At 40.3% G+C, this 18,388-nt stretch overlaps 1 protein-coding gene across 1 annotated transcript in view; it reads right to left on the bottom strand.

The window, feature by feature from the left end:
• Positions 1-18,388, bottom strand: part of KCNN2 (potassium calcium-activated channel subfamily N member 2) — a 134,025-nt gene that overhangs the window by 31,699 nt on the left and 83,938 nt on the right. The window contains exon 6 of the mRNA XM_080920374.1: positions 8-149. Coding sequence (XP_080776500.1) covers positions 8-149 — 142 coding nt within the window. The remainder of the gene's footprint in view (positions 1-7; positions 150-18,388) is intronic.

Here is an 18,388-nt window from a genome sequence, read left to right as displayed (position 1 = left end):
CACTCACCATGATTCCAGTAAGCAAGCAGACTCCTTTCCCACAGTATGTGTTAGGTACCATGTCACCATAACCAATGGAGAGAAAAGTTATAGATATCAACCACATTGCTCCAAGGAAGTTGCTAGTGACATCCTGTTGATCATGGTACCTGAAAAACAAGTAGAGCCAGGGTTTATAACTGACCTGCAGTACAGCAGCTAAGAACAATTCGATTTGATGAATTGACTTCATCATTTATAAACTCTCCTTTTTTTGTATGTATTGTGTGATTAAAATATAAATAAAGTCAAGAAATCACTTTCACCAAAAAATTTTACAGGATGTAAACCAAACCTCTCACTACTGCAAGATGCTATACACGTGTACACACATGTGTATCTGTAGATAGTCTTAGCATTCCATGTGCTTATGGGCCACCATTTGTGACAATGTGCCCTGACCCAATCTCATGTTGCAAGTGTAGTAAGAAGTGTCACGCTATGTACTCTCTTGGGACTGTGTTCATTACCTTGTTGTATTCTTTGTCCTTCTCAATACATTCAGGTTGGGACATGTCTAGGCTGTCTGACACTCAGACATAAAATAATCAGGCCATGTTGATTATCAGCCCTGGAAAAGTCTGTTGTGATTCATGTCTAGAATGTCCCAGTGTCAAACGGCCCCCTTTGATCTCTATAGCATTTAAACTTGTACTGTGGTCACCAACAAAACTCTTTGTTTTTGACCCACTTCCTACTAAGGATCACCTGTCCTTACTTCCCTTAGACATTAGCTTAGAGTCCTTCCCTGGCTTCACTTCTACTGTGCCTTCTTCTAAATACAGAGAAATCATGGTTATGTTTCCTGTTACTTGTACTAAACAAAGAAGTGACAGGTTGGTGTGATCAGAACCCCAGCCAGCATCAGGAGGAATGAGGGCAACTACTGTATTGCTCTAAGAAAAGGATGAGGTAGAAACACTGACTGTGCCATGTAGATGCTATCCAGAAGGCTATCCTTATTAAAGAGAGTTCAGGAGGTATTTCTAGCATGTCATGAAGACTGATGGGTACATTTCCACCAATCATTGTGGTAATATAATGTGCAAAATATGTACAAGAGGTTTAAGAGTATAGTTAGTTATGGGCTTAGCTTTAATTTGAGGTAAACAGTTTCCACACAAGGAAACTCTATTTCAAGATCTAAGGAAGTCAGCTTTGACTTATACCCCATTCCTGGTATCAAGGGGCATTAAGAGTACTCCCTGCCATGATTGCTTGGGGAAAATGTTACGACACCTATGCTGTGGGCTACACAGGAGGAACAAGGGGGCAAAGCTTATTTTCCCTTCAAATTTTATTTGTCAAATAAAACTTCTTGACAAAGTATGATTTACTTAAGAGGTCATACCTCCAATCTCCCACAAGCTACATAAAATACATTGTATTAATTTTGTTGTCAGTAGTGTCTCAGCCAAGCCCCCATTTAATGTAATATTTTACAGCCCAGACCACCACTGGCAGAAATTACTATACTCTTAAGTCTCCTTATAGCGACAGTTGTGTCCTCGACAGTTTTGCTTTTTAGACTTGGCCACAGCAGGGGAACTGGAGCTTCACTTTGAATGACTTCTACACCACCACTGCAAGTACCAGAACAACAAACTGAAAAGAAGAGTTTTAGATTTACTACTATGACTTGGGGTCCCTGAGAATGCCCGTTTCCCTGCTGCCTATGAGGAAACATCTATCTCTGTGTGGGTGTAGAAAGCCACTCTTCCTGTAGCACTTTTTGTTTGGTTTTCAAGGCGTGATGTGGTACATGACCTCCAACAGGAACGTGAAGCACTCACTGGAAACATCCAGCTTGCTCTTCTTCCGTATTTTCACCTTTGACCTTAAAACATCTTAAATGCACAATTAGTCCTCTCCTTCTTTGTCCCTTTGCCAGATGCTCTGATTGATACCACTGCATTGTTAGTGGATGTGTGGAAGGTCTAATTGGAAACAAGTTTCTTTTAGAAGTTGAGTTTTTTTTTTTTTTTTTTTTTTTTTTTTTTTTTTTGCTTACGAAATGTAACTCTGAAAACAGTATGAAGAGGGAAAAAAAAAACCTCTCATTCTAGTGTTTATGTTATATTTAGACAGGCTTAGTTGTGAACAGTCAAAGTGAGGTAATTAAGGACCAAATTAGACACCATTAGAATAATCACCTGATTTCTTTCCTAGCAACTCAAACCCAAATATTATATTAGAGTCATCAACACTGTGACACCATCACTTAGACCATCCTAAGGTTTTGGATCAATGCCAGAGTCACAGCACCATAAATGATTAATGCATGTAATTTAAGACTAAAGAGATATGTAAACTTTTCTCATAGTAGATTACTTCGCAGACTAGTCAAAGAACTCCACTCTTGGTGGCAAGGAAAACTGTCTGGGAAAGGAATGAAGAAACTACTCATGTGGTAGAGGCAGTTTCGATCCAGCAGGGATGCTAATTTAGTAAGAGATACACTAAGTAACAGTCAGGCTTTTAAGACCAGGACTTCCAGAGTGCCAGCAAAAGTCACTTGCACTGTGTTCTGCACACCCAGCACCTTGAGCTCTGTAGACTTAAACAGCTTTCAGGTCTGAAAAGAGCTTCCTCTTTTTAGTTTCTATACCTTATTCATCTCTTCATTCCCTGCTGACTGTGTCTAGCACTGCTTAACAGACATGACCACTTGAGTGAAACTGAGCATTTGCTCGAGTTCACAGGGGTCACTTTCACTAAGGGGTAGGTTGGCCCTGCCCAGCACTCCCTCAGGGCCCTTAGCACTACATGGCAAAGGCTACCATTTATGTTCCCTTTTCACAGTTCTCCTTCTTCCAACCATGCAGTATGGTACTCCAGGCTTGTGCTGTTCCTCTCAGCATCCTGCTTATATTTCTAACAGCTTTCACTGAAGGTTCATATGGGTTACAAGACATGGAAAACATACGGTGCTCATCTACACTGTCTTTAGAATCAAAGTGATGAAGCATTTGAACACTAATACTGGGTCTAATTTAATTACACTGTTGCCTAGTTCTGGAAAAATTTTCAGAGGGGGGCTGGTGCTCACTGGCTAATATGGCAATGCCAAATTTGTTCTCAGTCTGTGCTTCCCTGGGCCGTGTGGTTGACTCTCATAGGCACACCCAGATTCAGCAGAGAGAAGTGGTTTTTCCTCATCAGTCAACATGAATTGTATTTATAATGTTATACCCCAAGGCTTAGGCACAAATTATTTTTACAATAGCAAAAAAATAATTCTATCATGGATGTTAAGAGTTGGTAAATGATTTCCATGAATGCTCCTCTATAAAGCATTTTATTAATATTAGTAATGACAGAAGTATTTCAAATGTCAGTTCTGGTCTCAAAATTCATACTTGTTTATATCATGAAAAACTTTATACAGAGATTCAATGCATGTGAGGACCCAAGTTCAGTCCCCAGTACCCATATAAGGCAGTTTAGAATTATCTTTAAGTCTAGCTCCAGGGAATCTGCAATGCTAGCTTCCAGACATGACACACACACTGAAAAATAAAATATGTATGTTGAGATGGATTGTACATGCTTGGGCTAGGAAGTGGCACTATTAGGAGGTGTGGCCTTATTGGAGTGGGTGTGTCCCTATGGGCGTGGGTTTAAAACCCTAGTCCTAGCTGCCTGGAAATAAGTATTCTTCTAGCAGCCTTTAGATGAAGATGTAGAACTCTCAGCTCCTCCTGCACCATGCCTACCTGGATGCTGCCATGTTCCTACCTTGATGATAATGGATTGACTCTCTGAACCCGTAAGCCAGTCCCAATTAAATGTTGTCCTTATAAGAAAAAAAATGCATGCAATAAATAATTTCTCTTCTAAAACCATTTTTTTCCTGAAATACATTGTATTTATGGCAACCCAATAAAAAGACATAAACTTTGAGCTACCAGAAGAAAGTAAAGGAGGCAGCAGAGAAAAAGAAACTTCTAAATGAATAAAAATTTCAGCCACAATGGGGCAATAGGTTATTATATTCAAACTTTGTTATGAAACAAACATTTCCAAATATGATAAAATTTGAAATGATGCATAACAAGATGTTGACCATCCATCAAGAACAGAAAGATTCTGGAGAGATGGTGAGCAACCAAAATGAGGCACATACTTGTCCCAGTTTAATGCCCCCAGATAGTCCACAGGCTGTAGCTCAGGAAGGAGAACAGGAAGAGCTCAGAGGTCTCCCTGCGTTAAATAGCACAGGTTAAAAACCAAAGGAGAGAGATCTGTAGAAGAGAAGTAAGTGCTCTGTAGAGAGTGCCCTTGATCTCCCAGCAAGAGGTAAAATACCTTCATGCAAAACTGCCAGCAGCTGGAGAAACAGGAGCCCAGTGAGGACATTGATACAGAACCATCAATTGGAGACAGACTGTGGGACCTGACAGGATACTGAGTGAAGATAAAACTGCTAATTGAGACATGATAGACTTCAACTTATAGGCATGGGATATTCTACAAAAGAAGCCAAAACCAAAACAAAAGCAATAACAAAACCCCTGGTGGCTCAACAAAAACCGTGAGAAGAAATAAAACACAAATTCCAAAGAAGATAGAAATGGAGGGTGGGGGATAAAGAACAGATGAGATAAATCGAACTTGAAAACACATTTACCCAAGTGAAACCTCAATCACATTAAATATAAAGGGCCCAGGTATCTCGAGTTACACAGATACCAAGCACACAGTACAGGAGTAAGGTACAAAACCGAACAGGACTGATGGGGAGTGATGGATGGAGCCTGTTCTCCTCGGTCCTCCCAGACAAACGACACTACCAAGAGAGCATGTTCTTTCAGTACAGACTGGAGAATCAGAGACTGGGGTCCAGAGAGGTGCAGAAGAAATGTTCTGAGCTCTAAAGATCGAGACTTCAGGTTCTGAAATGAATTGGTAGCACCCATTCCTGTTTTCCTTCATTCCCTAGCCCTGACCCTAATATGAGAAGTTGATAATAGAGAAAGATTATTTTTTTAATTGAAAAATGGGACAGCCTCAAAGCAAGGATAATATATTCACACTAAGAAATTGAGGACTCCCTAATAAAACACCAGCTTTCGCCTTTTGCCAAGTTTTACTAGATGAATGCCCTTTTCTTCTAAAGAGAGCTTCCAGCTGGCCTCCAAATCCCCCTCTCAAATATAATTGAATAATTGCTGGCACACATTTTATGTTTTCTGAAGAAGTACAGGCAAAATTGAGGGGACAACTAAAAGGAAGGGAAGAGGAAGAGAACAGCAGGAACTGAAGACAACGTAGACACACATAGGTGGTCTTCGCTTCCTAAACCACACCATGGACTGGTCTAAGGGAGTGTGTCAGTAATGCAGTGAGGGGATACAATTTAAAGTACAAAATAATCACCGCCACAGCATGATTCCAGTGCACACTGATACAACGCTCCTAGAATGGAGAATGAATGTGTGTGCGCGAGCGCGCGCGCACACACACACACACACACACGCACACGCACACGCACACGCACACGCACACGCACACGCACACACACACACACACACACACACACTTTCAGGAGTGGAGATTTAGCACTCAGCAACGGCCTTTCCATAAGAACAGAGACTGGATGGGATGAGATAAAAATACCCTATAACTTCTTCAGAAAGAATTTTCTCTGAAGAAAACATTTTAAGAAAAAATTTAAACATAATACAAACAACAACAATACACAAAAAGCCAAAGGATATCACCGCAAAATGCAAATACCAGGCAAAGAGAAGATACAAGTTACAAAAAGAAGTTGAACCCAAACTAAACCCTAAAGTTATTGTTTCTAACAACTGCTTATACCTGTGTTGGAGAGAGGAATCTCTCTCTTCCAGTGTTGTAGTGTAGAGAAGAGGGTATCTAGGAGGACAAAGAACCAAACAGTTACAGTTCAGGTTCACCCTGCTTGGCTTGACACCAAACAGCCCCAGAACCAGTTTATGGTTCTCTGTGTGATGATTCCCTCGGGGGGTAGGATATGTCTGTGAGTCTGTCAACTATCACGGTGAGCCATGAGGCTATCAGACATACCTTTGATTATAGGTCAAGTGGGGCAAGACCTCACTGCCAGCAACAAAACTGAAAGTTCATGTTTCCAGGTATAAATTCAGAGATTTGAGACGAATATACGCAAATGCTTCCAGACTGTAGCTGGGTGCATGTGGTTTCTATTTATAGTAAAATCAAATCAAGTATGTGGCTCAACTAATCCAGACATATAAAAAAGGGATACATAGAAAGGTAGATATCTGTGTTCAGAGGAGGGAGGAGCTGAGAGCCAATGGCTCAGTCAGAAGAGGGAACAGTTTACTTTCCACTGTTTTGTCAGGGATGTTCACTAGTCCTTACATTAGGGTGACCTGGGGACCAGTATAAAAACACTGTCCATTACCCCTCAACCAATTACGTCCAGTTCTCCAGGGGTGGGGCTATCACATATGGGTAGGTTTTCTTTTGAGCTTCCAGGAGATTTTAGGTATTTTAGGTTTAGCTAGTCCTACTCAATCAGATATTGAATATCACCGTGTATAGAGGCACAGAGAATGCATAGACAAATTGGAAGCTGTGTTCGCAAAACATGATTTTGGGTAATAGGGGAATAAGAAATCTAATAAACGTGAACTGTAAAGACATACTGAGGGGAAACTATGGAAGACGTGGAAGGTAACAGCACTGTGCCACTGTGACAAATGCCTACAATCAGTTTTACTTTGGGGTTAAAACATGAAATCCAGCCAATGCAATTTTTTTTACTAAAGCCTGGGGGTGTTCTGAAGAATAAATGCTGTAATGGCAGGTACCAGGAAGCAACCTTGGACAGTTCTCAAGAGGTTATTTGTGAGCTCTAATCCATGCCTATCTCAGGTGCCTGCCTCTCAGTCCTCCCTGCTGAGCCTCAGTGCATCTGAAACACAAGACTTTAGCACCCTGAGAACCCCAGAGACCAAAGGCCACACAAGTAGCAGAGACAGCATAAAGTCACTTCTAAAACCCAGCATAACTTTAGGACTAGACCAGTTCAAAATTCCTAAATTATATAAACTTTATTGATCCTAAGTGAATTTGTATTACCTTAACTTTATTTTGATTCTTTGACTTTATACATTTGGAAATTTTTAATCTCTTTTGATTTAGGGATCTTTCCCTCCCTTTCTCCCTCCCTCCTTCCCTCCCTCCCTTCCTTCCTCCTTCCCTCCCTCCCTTTATCCCTTCCTCTCCCCCTCCCTTCCTTCCCCCCCCTCTGTATGTCTATGCCTCTCTGTCTATGTCTCTCCTCCTTCTCTTTTTCTGTCTCTCTCATCTATGATTTCTCTCAACCTTGATCTACAAGAGTTTCGTTCATACTTTAGATATAGAAGATTTGCTTTTGGGTAGATGCCATCAGTGGATATGTTCTGAGCAAATAAGCTGAGTGGAGCTTAAAATAAAGCTTGATATTCCTGAGGGAAAAGAGGAGGATGACAGAGCAGGCACAGGTTTTCAAGACTGAATAAGTCCCCTTATGTTTCTGTGATAAGATGGCAAATATGTTTCATTTATGCTAGAAGTGACATCAGCAATATCTCCTCTGTCAGTAAGTTAACAATCTTAGATCTGAACATACACACATACACACACACTCACAAACACACAAACAGACACACTTACAAACACACAGACACACTCACAAACACACACACAGAGACACACTCACAGATACACTCACAGACACACTCACATACACACACAGACACACTCACAAACACACACAGACACACAAACACACACATAGACACACTCACAAATACACACACACAACAACACACACAGATACATACACATAACACACATGCACAGAACCACATACATAGGTACATATATAATTATAGATATTTGACTATGTTAAAGAAACTTCATGCATAAAGATGGGAACACATTAACATCCTAATAGAAGAGAGAAAAGACACCTTATCCTTAAGATTCTCTTTGACTGAGGCGACTAGGGAAATCTACTCAGCTCTTGGATAGAACTTACTTCTTAGGTCATGGGAAGAATTCTGTTCCCTAAAAGTGAAGATGAAAGACCCTGAGGTCTGTATTTTCATTTTGATATTTTTCTCTGGGCTGAAAAAGACCACTTAAGTAGTCTCACCCAGCAGAATTGATACCCTCTTTTAATATTTTGAAAAGAAATTCAGTACCATGTACATGAATGCTTTAGGAAATGAAAGTAAATCAATATCATTTCTTTTTTTAATTGAACAACTTTATTTTAAAAAACAAAGATAAATGTACAAATTTTAAGCATTTTTGCCCAAAAATATACAAATACATTTTTGTCAGTGCTTGGCTTTTTTTTTTTTTTAAAGGTTTGATAGTGTGCATTAAGATCTTACTAGTTACAATGAGCATAAAGTACATGTAAAACAGGATGTACCCCAGAATTAGTGAAATTTTTCTTGGTGTGTAAGGATTAAGCAGAATGATTTTTTTCTTTTCTTTTTCTTTTCTTGAACTTCACACAGTCTGTGAGTTTTTTCTCTGGTGTTCAGAGCTTTCTGTGGTTAGTATACAATTATCAGTGACTGCATATTATGTCTGTTCTTTTGTGACTGGGTTATCTCACTCAGAATGATATTCTCTAGATGCATCCATTTTCTTAAGAATTTTATAAAGTCATTGTTTCTGATAGCTGAGTAGTACTCCATTATCATTTATTAATTGTACTGAGGTAAATAGAAGTCATTTATAACCCATATGTTACAATAGCTAGACAGGACTGGCTCAAAAGAAGCTAGAAGAGACTTACCCTTTCCTAAGTGCACAAACCTCTGATTGCAGGTCAGTGAGATGTGTTGTTTTAGCAATTCATATGCCACAGGGACTGCTATGAAAGCTGGTATCTTTTTGGAAAAAATTTTGGCCTAACGCTAAATAAAAAAAACCTGATATTCTCCAATTTATACTCTAGGAATATTATGTAAAATGTTAAATGTCTGTCTCATCAAGTCAAAATAATTTATGTTCATATTTAAAATGGACTTATTTCTAAGCTTTAAAAAAGGCAAAAGAACACAAAGGAAAAAATTACATGCAAATACTGAATAGGTCATTCCAAGGTCAAGTGGAACAGTATGTATGGCCCATGAATCAAGAATATTCCTGACATCAACCTGGTCCCCAATTAACCAAACAACCAAACAAAATAAAACATTTTATAGGACATATGTAGACACTAACTAGTCCTCTACTAAAGGGATCAGAACCATTTGTATCAAGCTTCACATCAGTAGATCTAGAAGGTTAAGTATGGTGGCACACAGGCCTATGTTCCCAGAGGAGGGTAGAGGCGGAAGGGCCACCTTAAAGGCCAGTAAGATCTCAAGAACAATACACAATGAACACAAACCTGCAGATCAGTGAAACTGGATAGCCTGGAGTCTGGCATAAAAGCCTGTGAGGAAATGCACTCTAGAAGGACATTTAACTGTAACCAATAGGCACTTCCCATTCAAGGTTATCTCTGTTCCAGTTTCTTTCCTTATTTCCTAACTCTACATCTTCTTTTAACTTCCTGGAGTAGCCTCCACCTATGTAAGTGTGTGTGCTTTGAGGTTTTCCAGTGGACATAAACTCTCCTAAAAAGCTGGTAATGTCCTGCCAAGCTTTAGAATATCCTTGCCTAAAGTCAAGTTTACTAAAATATACAGGACAGTCCACACTTGCCCCATGGGCACTGTCCATATCTGTCACACGGCAGGCTCTAAGGCTGGCAGAGAAGGAGGGTCTGTATTGGTTGGGATGGGTCCCTAGTTCTGGGAACTCCCACCAGGATGTTCCAATAATAGATGACAGCAAGCTGGCATTTTGCTGTACTTCTCCAAGGCCAAGGGCAGTCACTAGGTGGCAGTACCACATCAGCTTATTGTCACCTATGCTCTGGAGTTTGCCTAGCTGGTGGAGGAGATATATAATATATAATAAAGTCCTGCAAGTAAAAGTTCCTCTCCTGGATACTCTAAAAGCAGGCAGCATTCCATCATCAGAAGCAAGGCAGAGACAAGTTAACCTGGTTACTCAACTCCTTTACTGAGCAGCCTTGGAGCTATACCCAGAATCCTAGAAGCCTTCCAGTGTGTAGTGTGTTATGGTGGATGGTGTGTGTGTGTGTGTGTGTGTGTGTGTGTGTGCGCACACGTGGGGGTTTAGGATGGGATTCTAGACCTCATCTAAGGTAGATGTAATTATACCATTACACCATTGCTCCCCATCTTACCTAGTATAGATTCTCCAAATCAAAGATAGACCCTAATAACCCATATCTAAAATGTTAACAGTCATGGTGGAGATTTCAGACTAGGGCAAGTTGTATGTAAATCAGCACTTGCAGATAGAAAAGGCACCTGAGATAATACAAAGGAACTCAAGTGCTGCCTACCTCTTAGCTGTGTATGATCCACGGCAAATTAATCTTGATCTATGAGCCCCACTTTCCTCCAAGATTCAAGAATCGGACCTTTTGACTTATCAAGTATCCATGAGGATCAAAAGAAAGAAATCACGTCCACATGGATGCTGTGGTCTATAATGGGGTGAGGCCTTTAGGAGTCTGTGAGTGTAGACATGAAGAAAAAGCATTTTTTTTTTTTTTCCTGGAGTTCACCTTCTGGTTCCACCCAGGTCAGGCAATTTGTGCGAGAGCTTTTCTGAGCATGAGTAGCCGCCATGTGCTTTTTTTGATTTTTTGTTTGTTGTTTTGTTTTTTTATACTACTAACTGTTTGTGACCACAGTGACTAGAACCAGTGACCCCTGGAAGGGGGTGGAGGAGAGGGTTAAAGGAAGGAAGAGAAGAGATGAGCAGAAGATTATATGTCTAGAAAGCTGTAGGCATTGAGGGTCCATCAGCCATAAAATAAGAACAGGAAAAAAGGATAGATGAAAATCAACTGGATTTCTGTATCACTACCCTCTCCTCCCTCCCAGATGCCTCCTCTGCCAACACTACCCCTCTATCTTCATGTCAGGAGGCAGCAGGTGGTCCCTTCCTGTATCTGTAGGGACTATGAATCCTTGAGAAAAATTTGATGGAGCTGTACAGGGCGCTTAGTCAACTGGAACGAATGGACCCCACGGACCCAAATCTAGGTCCTCTTCAGGTCCACAGCTATGGGAGGCAGTCACCATGAAACGCTACCAAAATTTTCAATTTTCAAACTACAACAAAGAAGTCCAATGTGGAGCACATGATGGTAAGATGCCCCAGCCTCCAGCCCCGCACACTTCCGGGGCGTGCTCCCAGGGAAGCAGAACATTCCTGAGTACTGCAGCTTTCTTCTTTGGAGACAGATGAAGAACAGAGTCAGGAACTAGAACCACCAAACCCAGAGTGAACAACTTCTCAGGATCTGAAGCTGAAGGTGACTGCAACAAGGCTGGTGAAAAGGAACTTAGTTTTTTCCCCCTTTGGTCATTTCCAAGGTTTATCAGTCACATTTTCCCATTTCAACTTTAAGAATTATTTTCAGAGCACCTAGTAAACTTGTGCAGTTAAAACAGAGCTTTGGACAGATTTAAGAATTTGAAATGGTTATCGGAAAATGCTTCGTGAAGTTTCTCACCTGCAGAAACAAGGGGGACAAGGGTATAACTAGTGAGTGAGCCATATACCCATCTTACCAAGGTCACTGGCAAGGTTATCTCCTCTTACAGCATCCAGTAATCCCAAATGGATATTTAAATTTTAACCTTACCAAAATGAAATAAAGTAGAGCTTTGGCTAGAGATCCAGGAATGTGACTTGTCACGTTGGTGAGATTAACCTTCAGACACAGGAAATTCAGGACTCAATGTCAAGCGAAACTGCAAAGGAGGTTTCCGACCACAACTGTTTTGCAGGTCAGAAAGGGCAGCAAGAAACAGTTTCCAAAAGTGAAGAAAATGAACCCATGTGCTGGTTGGTCCTCAGTTGTATGATGTTTGCTGGATATTCTTCAATAAAAGCATTTACCAATTGTTTTTGAGCCCATCAAACTACTCCATGCACATGCAGAGCTGCTAAACCACAGATGTTTCCTATTAAAATGAAAAGCTCAAGGCGATAATAACTCCTTGGTCAAATTCAGCAGCTGGATCTAACAGTACGCTCACTGCAGTGATGGTGAAGGTTTAGGTTTAAAAAAACAAATCAAAAGGATCAAGACCAACATTCCACCAAACCAGGCTAGGAGTCACTAAATGCACAGCTTGGTAACCACAGGGATAATTGACAGTCTCAAAATGAGTATCTGTGTGTGTTCTACATAAGCGTTCTCCAGGCAGCCCATAGAAAATACCTGACCTAGAAACACAAAAAAACTAGACCAAGAAAGAACGGCATCATAGCTGCCCAAAAGGAGTTTGTACAAAGTTAATGAAAAAGCTCTATCCATGTGTAGGGCTGTTTACTCCATTTTGATTCACTGAACATTAATTCAAACAGCTACATGGGATTTCTCACTGCCTTGTTGGAGGAAGAGGATGAGAAGTTAAAGTCATGGCAGGAGAGGCACAGGACAAAGGATAACAGCTGTTCATCCCCATGAGCCCCTGAACATCTCTCCCAAAGTGATACAGGAGAAAAGAATATGATTTAATCACCCTGACATAACCCAGATTCTCAGAGACATAAACTGAAGGTACATTCAGTACAATATTCGTTGTTCCCTTTTCATTTTGCTATTTTGTGGGTATGCTTTTTTTTTTTTTTTTTGGTAAGGAATGTAAGTCAAATTGAAAGAATTAATGAATTTTGACTCCACTTTGCACATTAATTCTTACAGATATGTTGACTTTTCTAGTTATTTAGTTCCTTACAGCAGGTGCTGGGGTCTGAAAAGAAGGCCGAGAACCCTGTTCTTGCCCAACAGTTCTGATGGCCACAGTGAGGGATTGTCTTAAGCCCCACAGGAAGGGAATTAATCCTCTGTTCTCATCGTTACTGTCACTTTCATCCTCTGGGATGCGACCAGTGTGCAAGGGAATGACTTTGGGATGGGTGCCCAGTGATAAAACACACCTCAGATTATCTTGAATACTAGAGTCTTCTTTTTATCAGGTATCCACACTCTGTTCACCAGGTATTTTACTGGAAAAGAAAAAGCAGGACCTAAACTTTCGTATGTATAATTTTATATATTCTTCAGTTGTATGGTGACCAAACTATACAAAAGTCTAGAACAAGTATAGAGATGATCTCTTTATCATTTTTCATGTGTGATGTATGTCAAGATTATTTTAAAATATGTTTCCATGGTGCAATACTCAAGATTTAAGGCAACGAAGCAGAATGCAGCCCATGTCCTTTCCTTGTGTTTGATTTAACAAACATGCTTGCATTCTTGTCATATAGTTTATTTGTAAATAACATTCCTATAAATTCTCTTGCTGAGGTAAAGGCAGATGACGACTTCATTAAAGTGTTGACTTCTATGTTGAAAAACAAGATATTAGTAGTAATTGCTATGGTTTTTCTTAAATGGAAATAAAGTACATTGTAAGGAGTGTTTGCTTTTAGCATATTAAAGATCTGCTTGGATCCCACTGTACTTATACATGACTAATGTGTATATGAGCTGATTATTATGAAATTATTGGACAAATATCTTTCAATATAGTGTTCAGGGCATATCTTACATAATTTTTCTTCATTGTTCTATGCTGTGTTTTGTGTACATACAATGAATTCAGAATCATAATTCCCTTTCTATATAAATCGCAAAGCATGTGAACTTAGCTTTCTGAGCATAAAGGATGTGGACTTGACATCTGGCTTTGAGCAGAATCCAGTGCACAGGTGATGAAGACCCACGCTGTCTCAGTCACTGGACTTAGTGTAACATGTGACAGAAACAGAACAATTAGCTCAGGAAGCTCTTGAGAATGGCTTAAAGGAGAAGAAGTGGTATCTGGTTTCCTGACTCATTTGATGAGACAAGATCCTCTATGTCTACCAGAACAGGTAGGTACACCTTGGTCTGTGCTGAGACTTCAGGTCAGCAGAGTAGCCAGATGTTTGTAGATACTCTGTCTCTCTTAAATACCCCTAAACAGAACTCAGCTGGCTTCTTTTCATATTTTCCCATCTGTTCAGCCTGTGTCTCCAAATACTACGTTCTCTTTACCTGTGCCTCAACCTTGAAATCAGGGAGCCATATGTCCTGACACATACACTTTCAAATGCTCCTATATTGAGCCACTGTTCTTGGCATGGCTCCTGGTTTCCTCTTCTGGTTTAATTCTTTGCACCCTGGGCTACAGCTGAAGGACTTTGATTAATGAGACTCACGGTACTGTCACATGATGTCCCTTTATCCTAACCCTTAACCCCTTCATAGCTCAGCTTCTGTTCCTTTATACTCTACCTCTGAAGCCACTTCTCAGCACTGTCAGGCCCATTCCCGTCTGTAGACCCTGTGCTGCGGGGGTTAGGTGGTGCAGAGAATCAATCTAAAGCCCTTACACCACCAGTCATCTACAGGATTGTCAGTGTGTCTTCTTCAAAGCTATTGACCTCTGCTAGAGAGTATGGATGCTCACCAAGCAAGACAAAGGCTGACCACAGACTTACAGTAAGTGAGGCCGTGCCCATTCTCGATTCTGGAGATGAGATGACCAAGGCAGAGTCACAGAGAAGACATCTTAGTAATCTACCAGCCTCTCCCTTTCTTTATACTGTGCTCTTCCCAGTGACCAGAACAGTCTCTCTAAAACGTAAGTTTAACTAGTTACTTTGTCTAGTAACCTCAGGCATGTCTATATGCCAGAAAGAAGTTACTTTCATTAACACAGAGCACAAGGCCACTCGCAATTTGGTCCAAGCTCTACTTTCTTACTTTCTTCCCAGTTATCAGCCACATGCCTGAGTCCATCATTTTTGCTTCTTTGCTTCTAATTGTCCTTAGCTGACATCTCCATCTTCAATACTCTAGCTGCCTGAGCAGCATTCTGTATCCCCATAGGCAGGAGTCCAGATGTACCATTCAGTACTTGTGCTCAATTATAATCTTATTTGTTATTAAGCAACCCGTGTCTTCCACTAGCCATTGAGCGCCCATAGGGGAAAGTCTCTTCAACTCTACTGATGGGACTCAAGTACTTGGTTCTCAGTAGGAGCCTAATGAAGTTTTCATTGTGAGTTAGGAAAAGTCAAAATTTTAGAAGCTTAGTAAGTAAAGAGGTCTCCATTTGGAAATTAACTGCTTCAAATAGGAACAAAGAAGCAGCATCAACCAAATGCAACAGAGCTGTATTTCTGTTACATAGTCAAATAGAGAGAGATTTATAACTTAGATTACCCCTGCCAATGCACTCCTCTGTAGCTCTGTTTTCCATTGTCACTCTCTCATTTGCTGAATGTTTATATGAGTCACAACTGGGAGGAATTAACAGATTTGAAGGAAACACTTATTTTTTTTATATTAATTTCAGTACAATTCTAACTCTGTCAAACTAGTTTGAAAGTATTACTAATACTTCACTATATGAAAGAACCTGTTTCTCAAACTGTGATACAATGTTTTAAGAGCCTATTAACTTGTGGTCCTTGTACATCTTGTTTTTATAGTACTCTGTTGGATTCTGACTGCAGAGGAAAATATTCTTTATATAATGCTATTATAGTAGCATTTTGCATCTCTAAAGATATTTGTGCATGTGACAGAGGAAATCATGTGACAAATGCTACTGATGGCCTCAGAATTCTACACTGGAACAGAAGACAAAGTATACTTGTGGCCCCTGTGGTTATAAATAGAAGGAACATGCTTAAAATCTAAAGGTTCTAGTCATTAGTGTCTGCAATGTTGAAAGTCCTCAGGGTGATTTTGAAAATGAAGACATTGTAAACGCATATTTACCTAATTTTAATGGTGTCTAATGAGACAGATAATTTTAAACAAAACCATAATTACCCATGGCATAAAGTCATAACTTAAAGAGATGACAAAATAGAACAAAAATCTTACACAACACACACACACACACTCACACACACACACACACACACACATGGAACTAAACTAAACTTAATAGTACTTTGTGATTTTCAGTTAAGGGAGAGGTAGGAAATTAAGGTATACTAGTGAAGAAATCTCAGAGTTTTTTTCTTAGAAGGTTTTTTTTTTTTTTACCCTGAATAATCACTGTTCTTTTCCTTATAATTAGGATAAGTAGATTTCAGAAGCCTCTAGTTCCATTCTATTTAATAGCTAAGAAATTGAGACTTAGACACGTGAACGGATTCTCTCAGGATGTTATACTTATGGTCAGTAGATGAGAGTTTGCGCTCTGTGCTTCATTCTTCAGGCAAAACAGTTGAGGCTTTTTTTTTCTTTCTTTCTTTTTTTTTTTTTTGCCCTTGTCAGTCATCTGGAGGCTGACAGACTGGCATCCAGAACTCCATCCTGGTCAGCCGAGGATCTATTTCATTTGCCTTCACAGACCATTTCTACTATAAAAATTTTAAAGCTTCTAAAATCAGTGCCCTTCATTAAACTGCTTTCCTGAGAGCCCTTAAGGGCAGAAAAATAATTTTAGTAAAAACCATTTATTCATAGAAAATTAAATATTTCATGCAATGGATAATTTGAGATCCTTGTGTTCTTTTTCTTTTTTAACTCTTCCATTTGATTTAGACTCAGGAAGCAAGATATTCCTTACGTAATCCTCCATGAAGCAGCTCCTGATGATTCTGAAGTTCTTTCTTCATGAGAACAATGAACATTATGTGGCCAGATGCTGAAAATAACCTATAAGACTTCCACTGAAGCAGAAAAAATTTTAAATCGACTGTTAGTGCTGTGTTAAAGATCCTCATATGCTAAGGCATTTAGATAACTAATCATCCCCTTACCCAAAACACTGCCTCCCAATTGCTGGCATCTGGACGCTGAGGGGCAGCTGGGTTCTTCCCCATTGCCTGGTCCCTACTGCTATGGACCTGAACAGCGTGTCTGGCTGTGCATCCCCATCAGCCTTCCCCATGTCCTATTCTGGTGTCCTGTTTGGATGAAACATATCAGATTGTCATACATGGTTCCCCTCTTGTCATACGTTTCTTTCCAGTCCTTACTTTCCTTACTGGTATAGAACTCCCATGTTTTAGTCAAGACTCAAAATCTCAAATGCAGGTCCAGAGTGTGGGCTTTCAAACTTTGCCAATCGTAGGTCTTAGGAGCATGTGTCAGGCGAGTAGCTGAGGCTAGAAGCTCATGGAGAAGGACAGACAGAAGAAAGTCTGAGCACAGAAGCACAGCAGTGTTTTGGAGTGTTTAATACAGTGGAAACGGAGTCCCCAGCTGGTGAATGAATGTGCCCCTGTTCAGCTGACAGGTAAACTCCCGTTAATTCAGTCTGAAATATCCAGTAACCATCTGTTCCAAACAACATATATTTTTTCCTGCTTATATTTTTTCCTCTATAATTTAATATGTAAATGTTCCCTGCCTTAACTTGTATGCTCATCACAGAAGCTATTTTCTTTTTCTCCTGCTGACATTGTCTACACATACAGAGAGAGACATAAAGATAGACAGAGACAAAGAGATAGACACAGAGAGACAGAATAAGGCAGAGAGATAGAGATACACACAGAGAGACAAGAACTGAGACAGAGTGACAAAGATAAACATACAAAGAGAGACAGAGAAACACACAGCTAGACACCACACACACACACACACACACACACACACACACACACACACACACGAGGGGGGGAGGGAGGGAGAGAGGGAGGGAGGGAGGGAGGGAGGGAGGGAAGGAGGGAGAGAGGGAGAGAGCAGAAACAGACACATAGTCAGATAGACAGATAGACAGACACCCATGCCGACATGGAAAGAGGCAGAGACAGATACAAAAACAGACAACCATACACATATTCTCAAACATATTCTCCCTCTCCCCTCTAGCCCCCCCCTCACACTGTAACAGTGATACACTAGAGGGACAAATGTACCTATCTGAGTATCTCTAGTGTATTTTCTATGAAGTCACCTCAGTGCTGTTTGTTTATTCAGCAGTGAGGTTGTCACTAGCTGCTGCTACCCTCATGCCAGCAGCTCCCTTCCCCTTTTAATTTGCAGCTATTCGAGAAACAGGCCTCTGTGCTGTTCTACAATAGTGTCTAATGAAAGGCAGAAGGCACTCACTGAGACCGCCAATTATTTTTTCTATGAATAAGGCAGATCAACTTTAAAAACTGGTATTTCTGGCTATTCATTCACTGTCTTGATTCTCGTTTAGTTGAATTCTGGATGAACAAGCTATTGGATAAAAGATGACTGAGTGTGAACTGAGGTGACACAGGGCCA

The sequence above is a fragment of the Micromys minutus genome (genome assembly GCF_963924665.1).
Source record: "Micromys minutus genome assembly, chromosome: 8".
NCBI lineage: Eukaryota > Metazoa > Chordata > Mammalia > Rodentia > Muridae > Micromys > Micromys minutus.
Note: the sequence above shows the minus strand (reverse complement) of the source record. Positions and strands in the feature narration are given on the sequence as shown.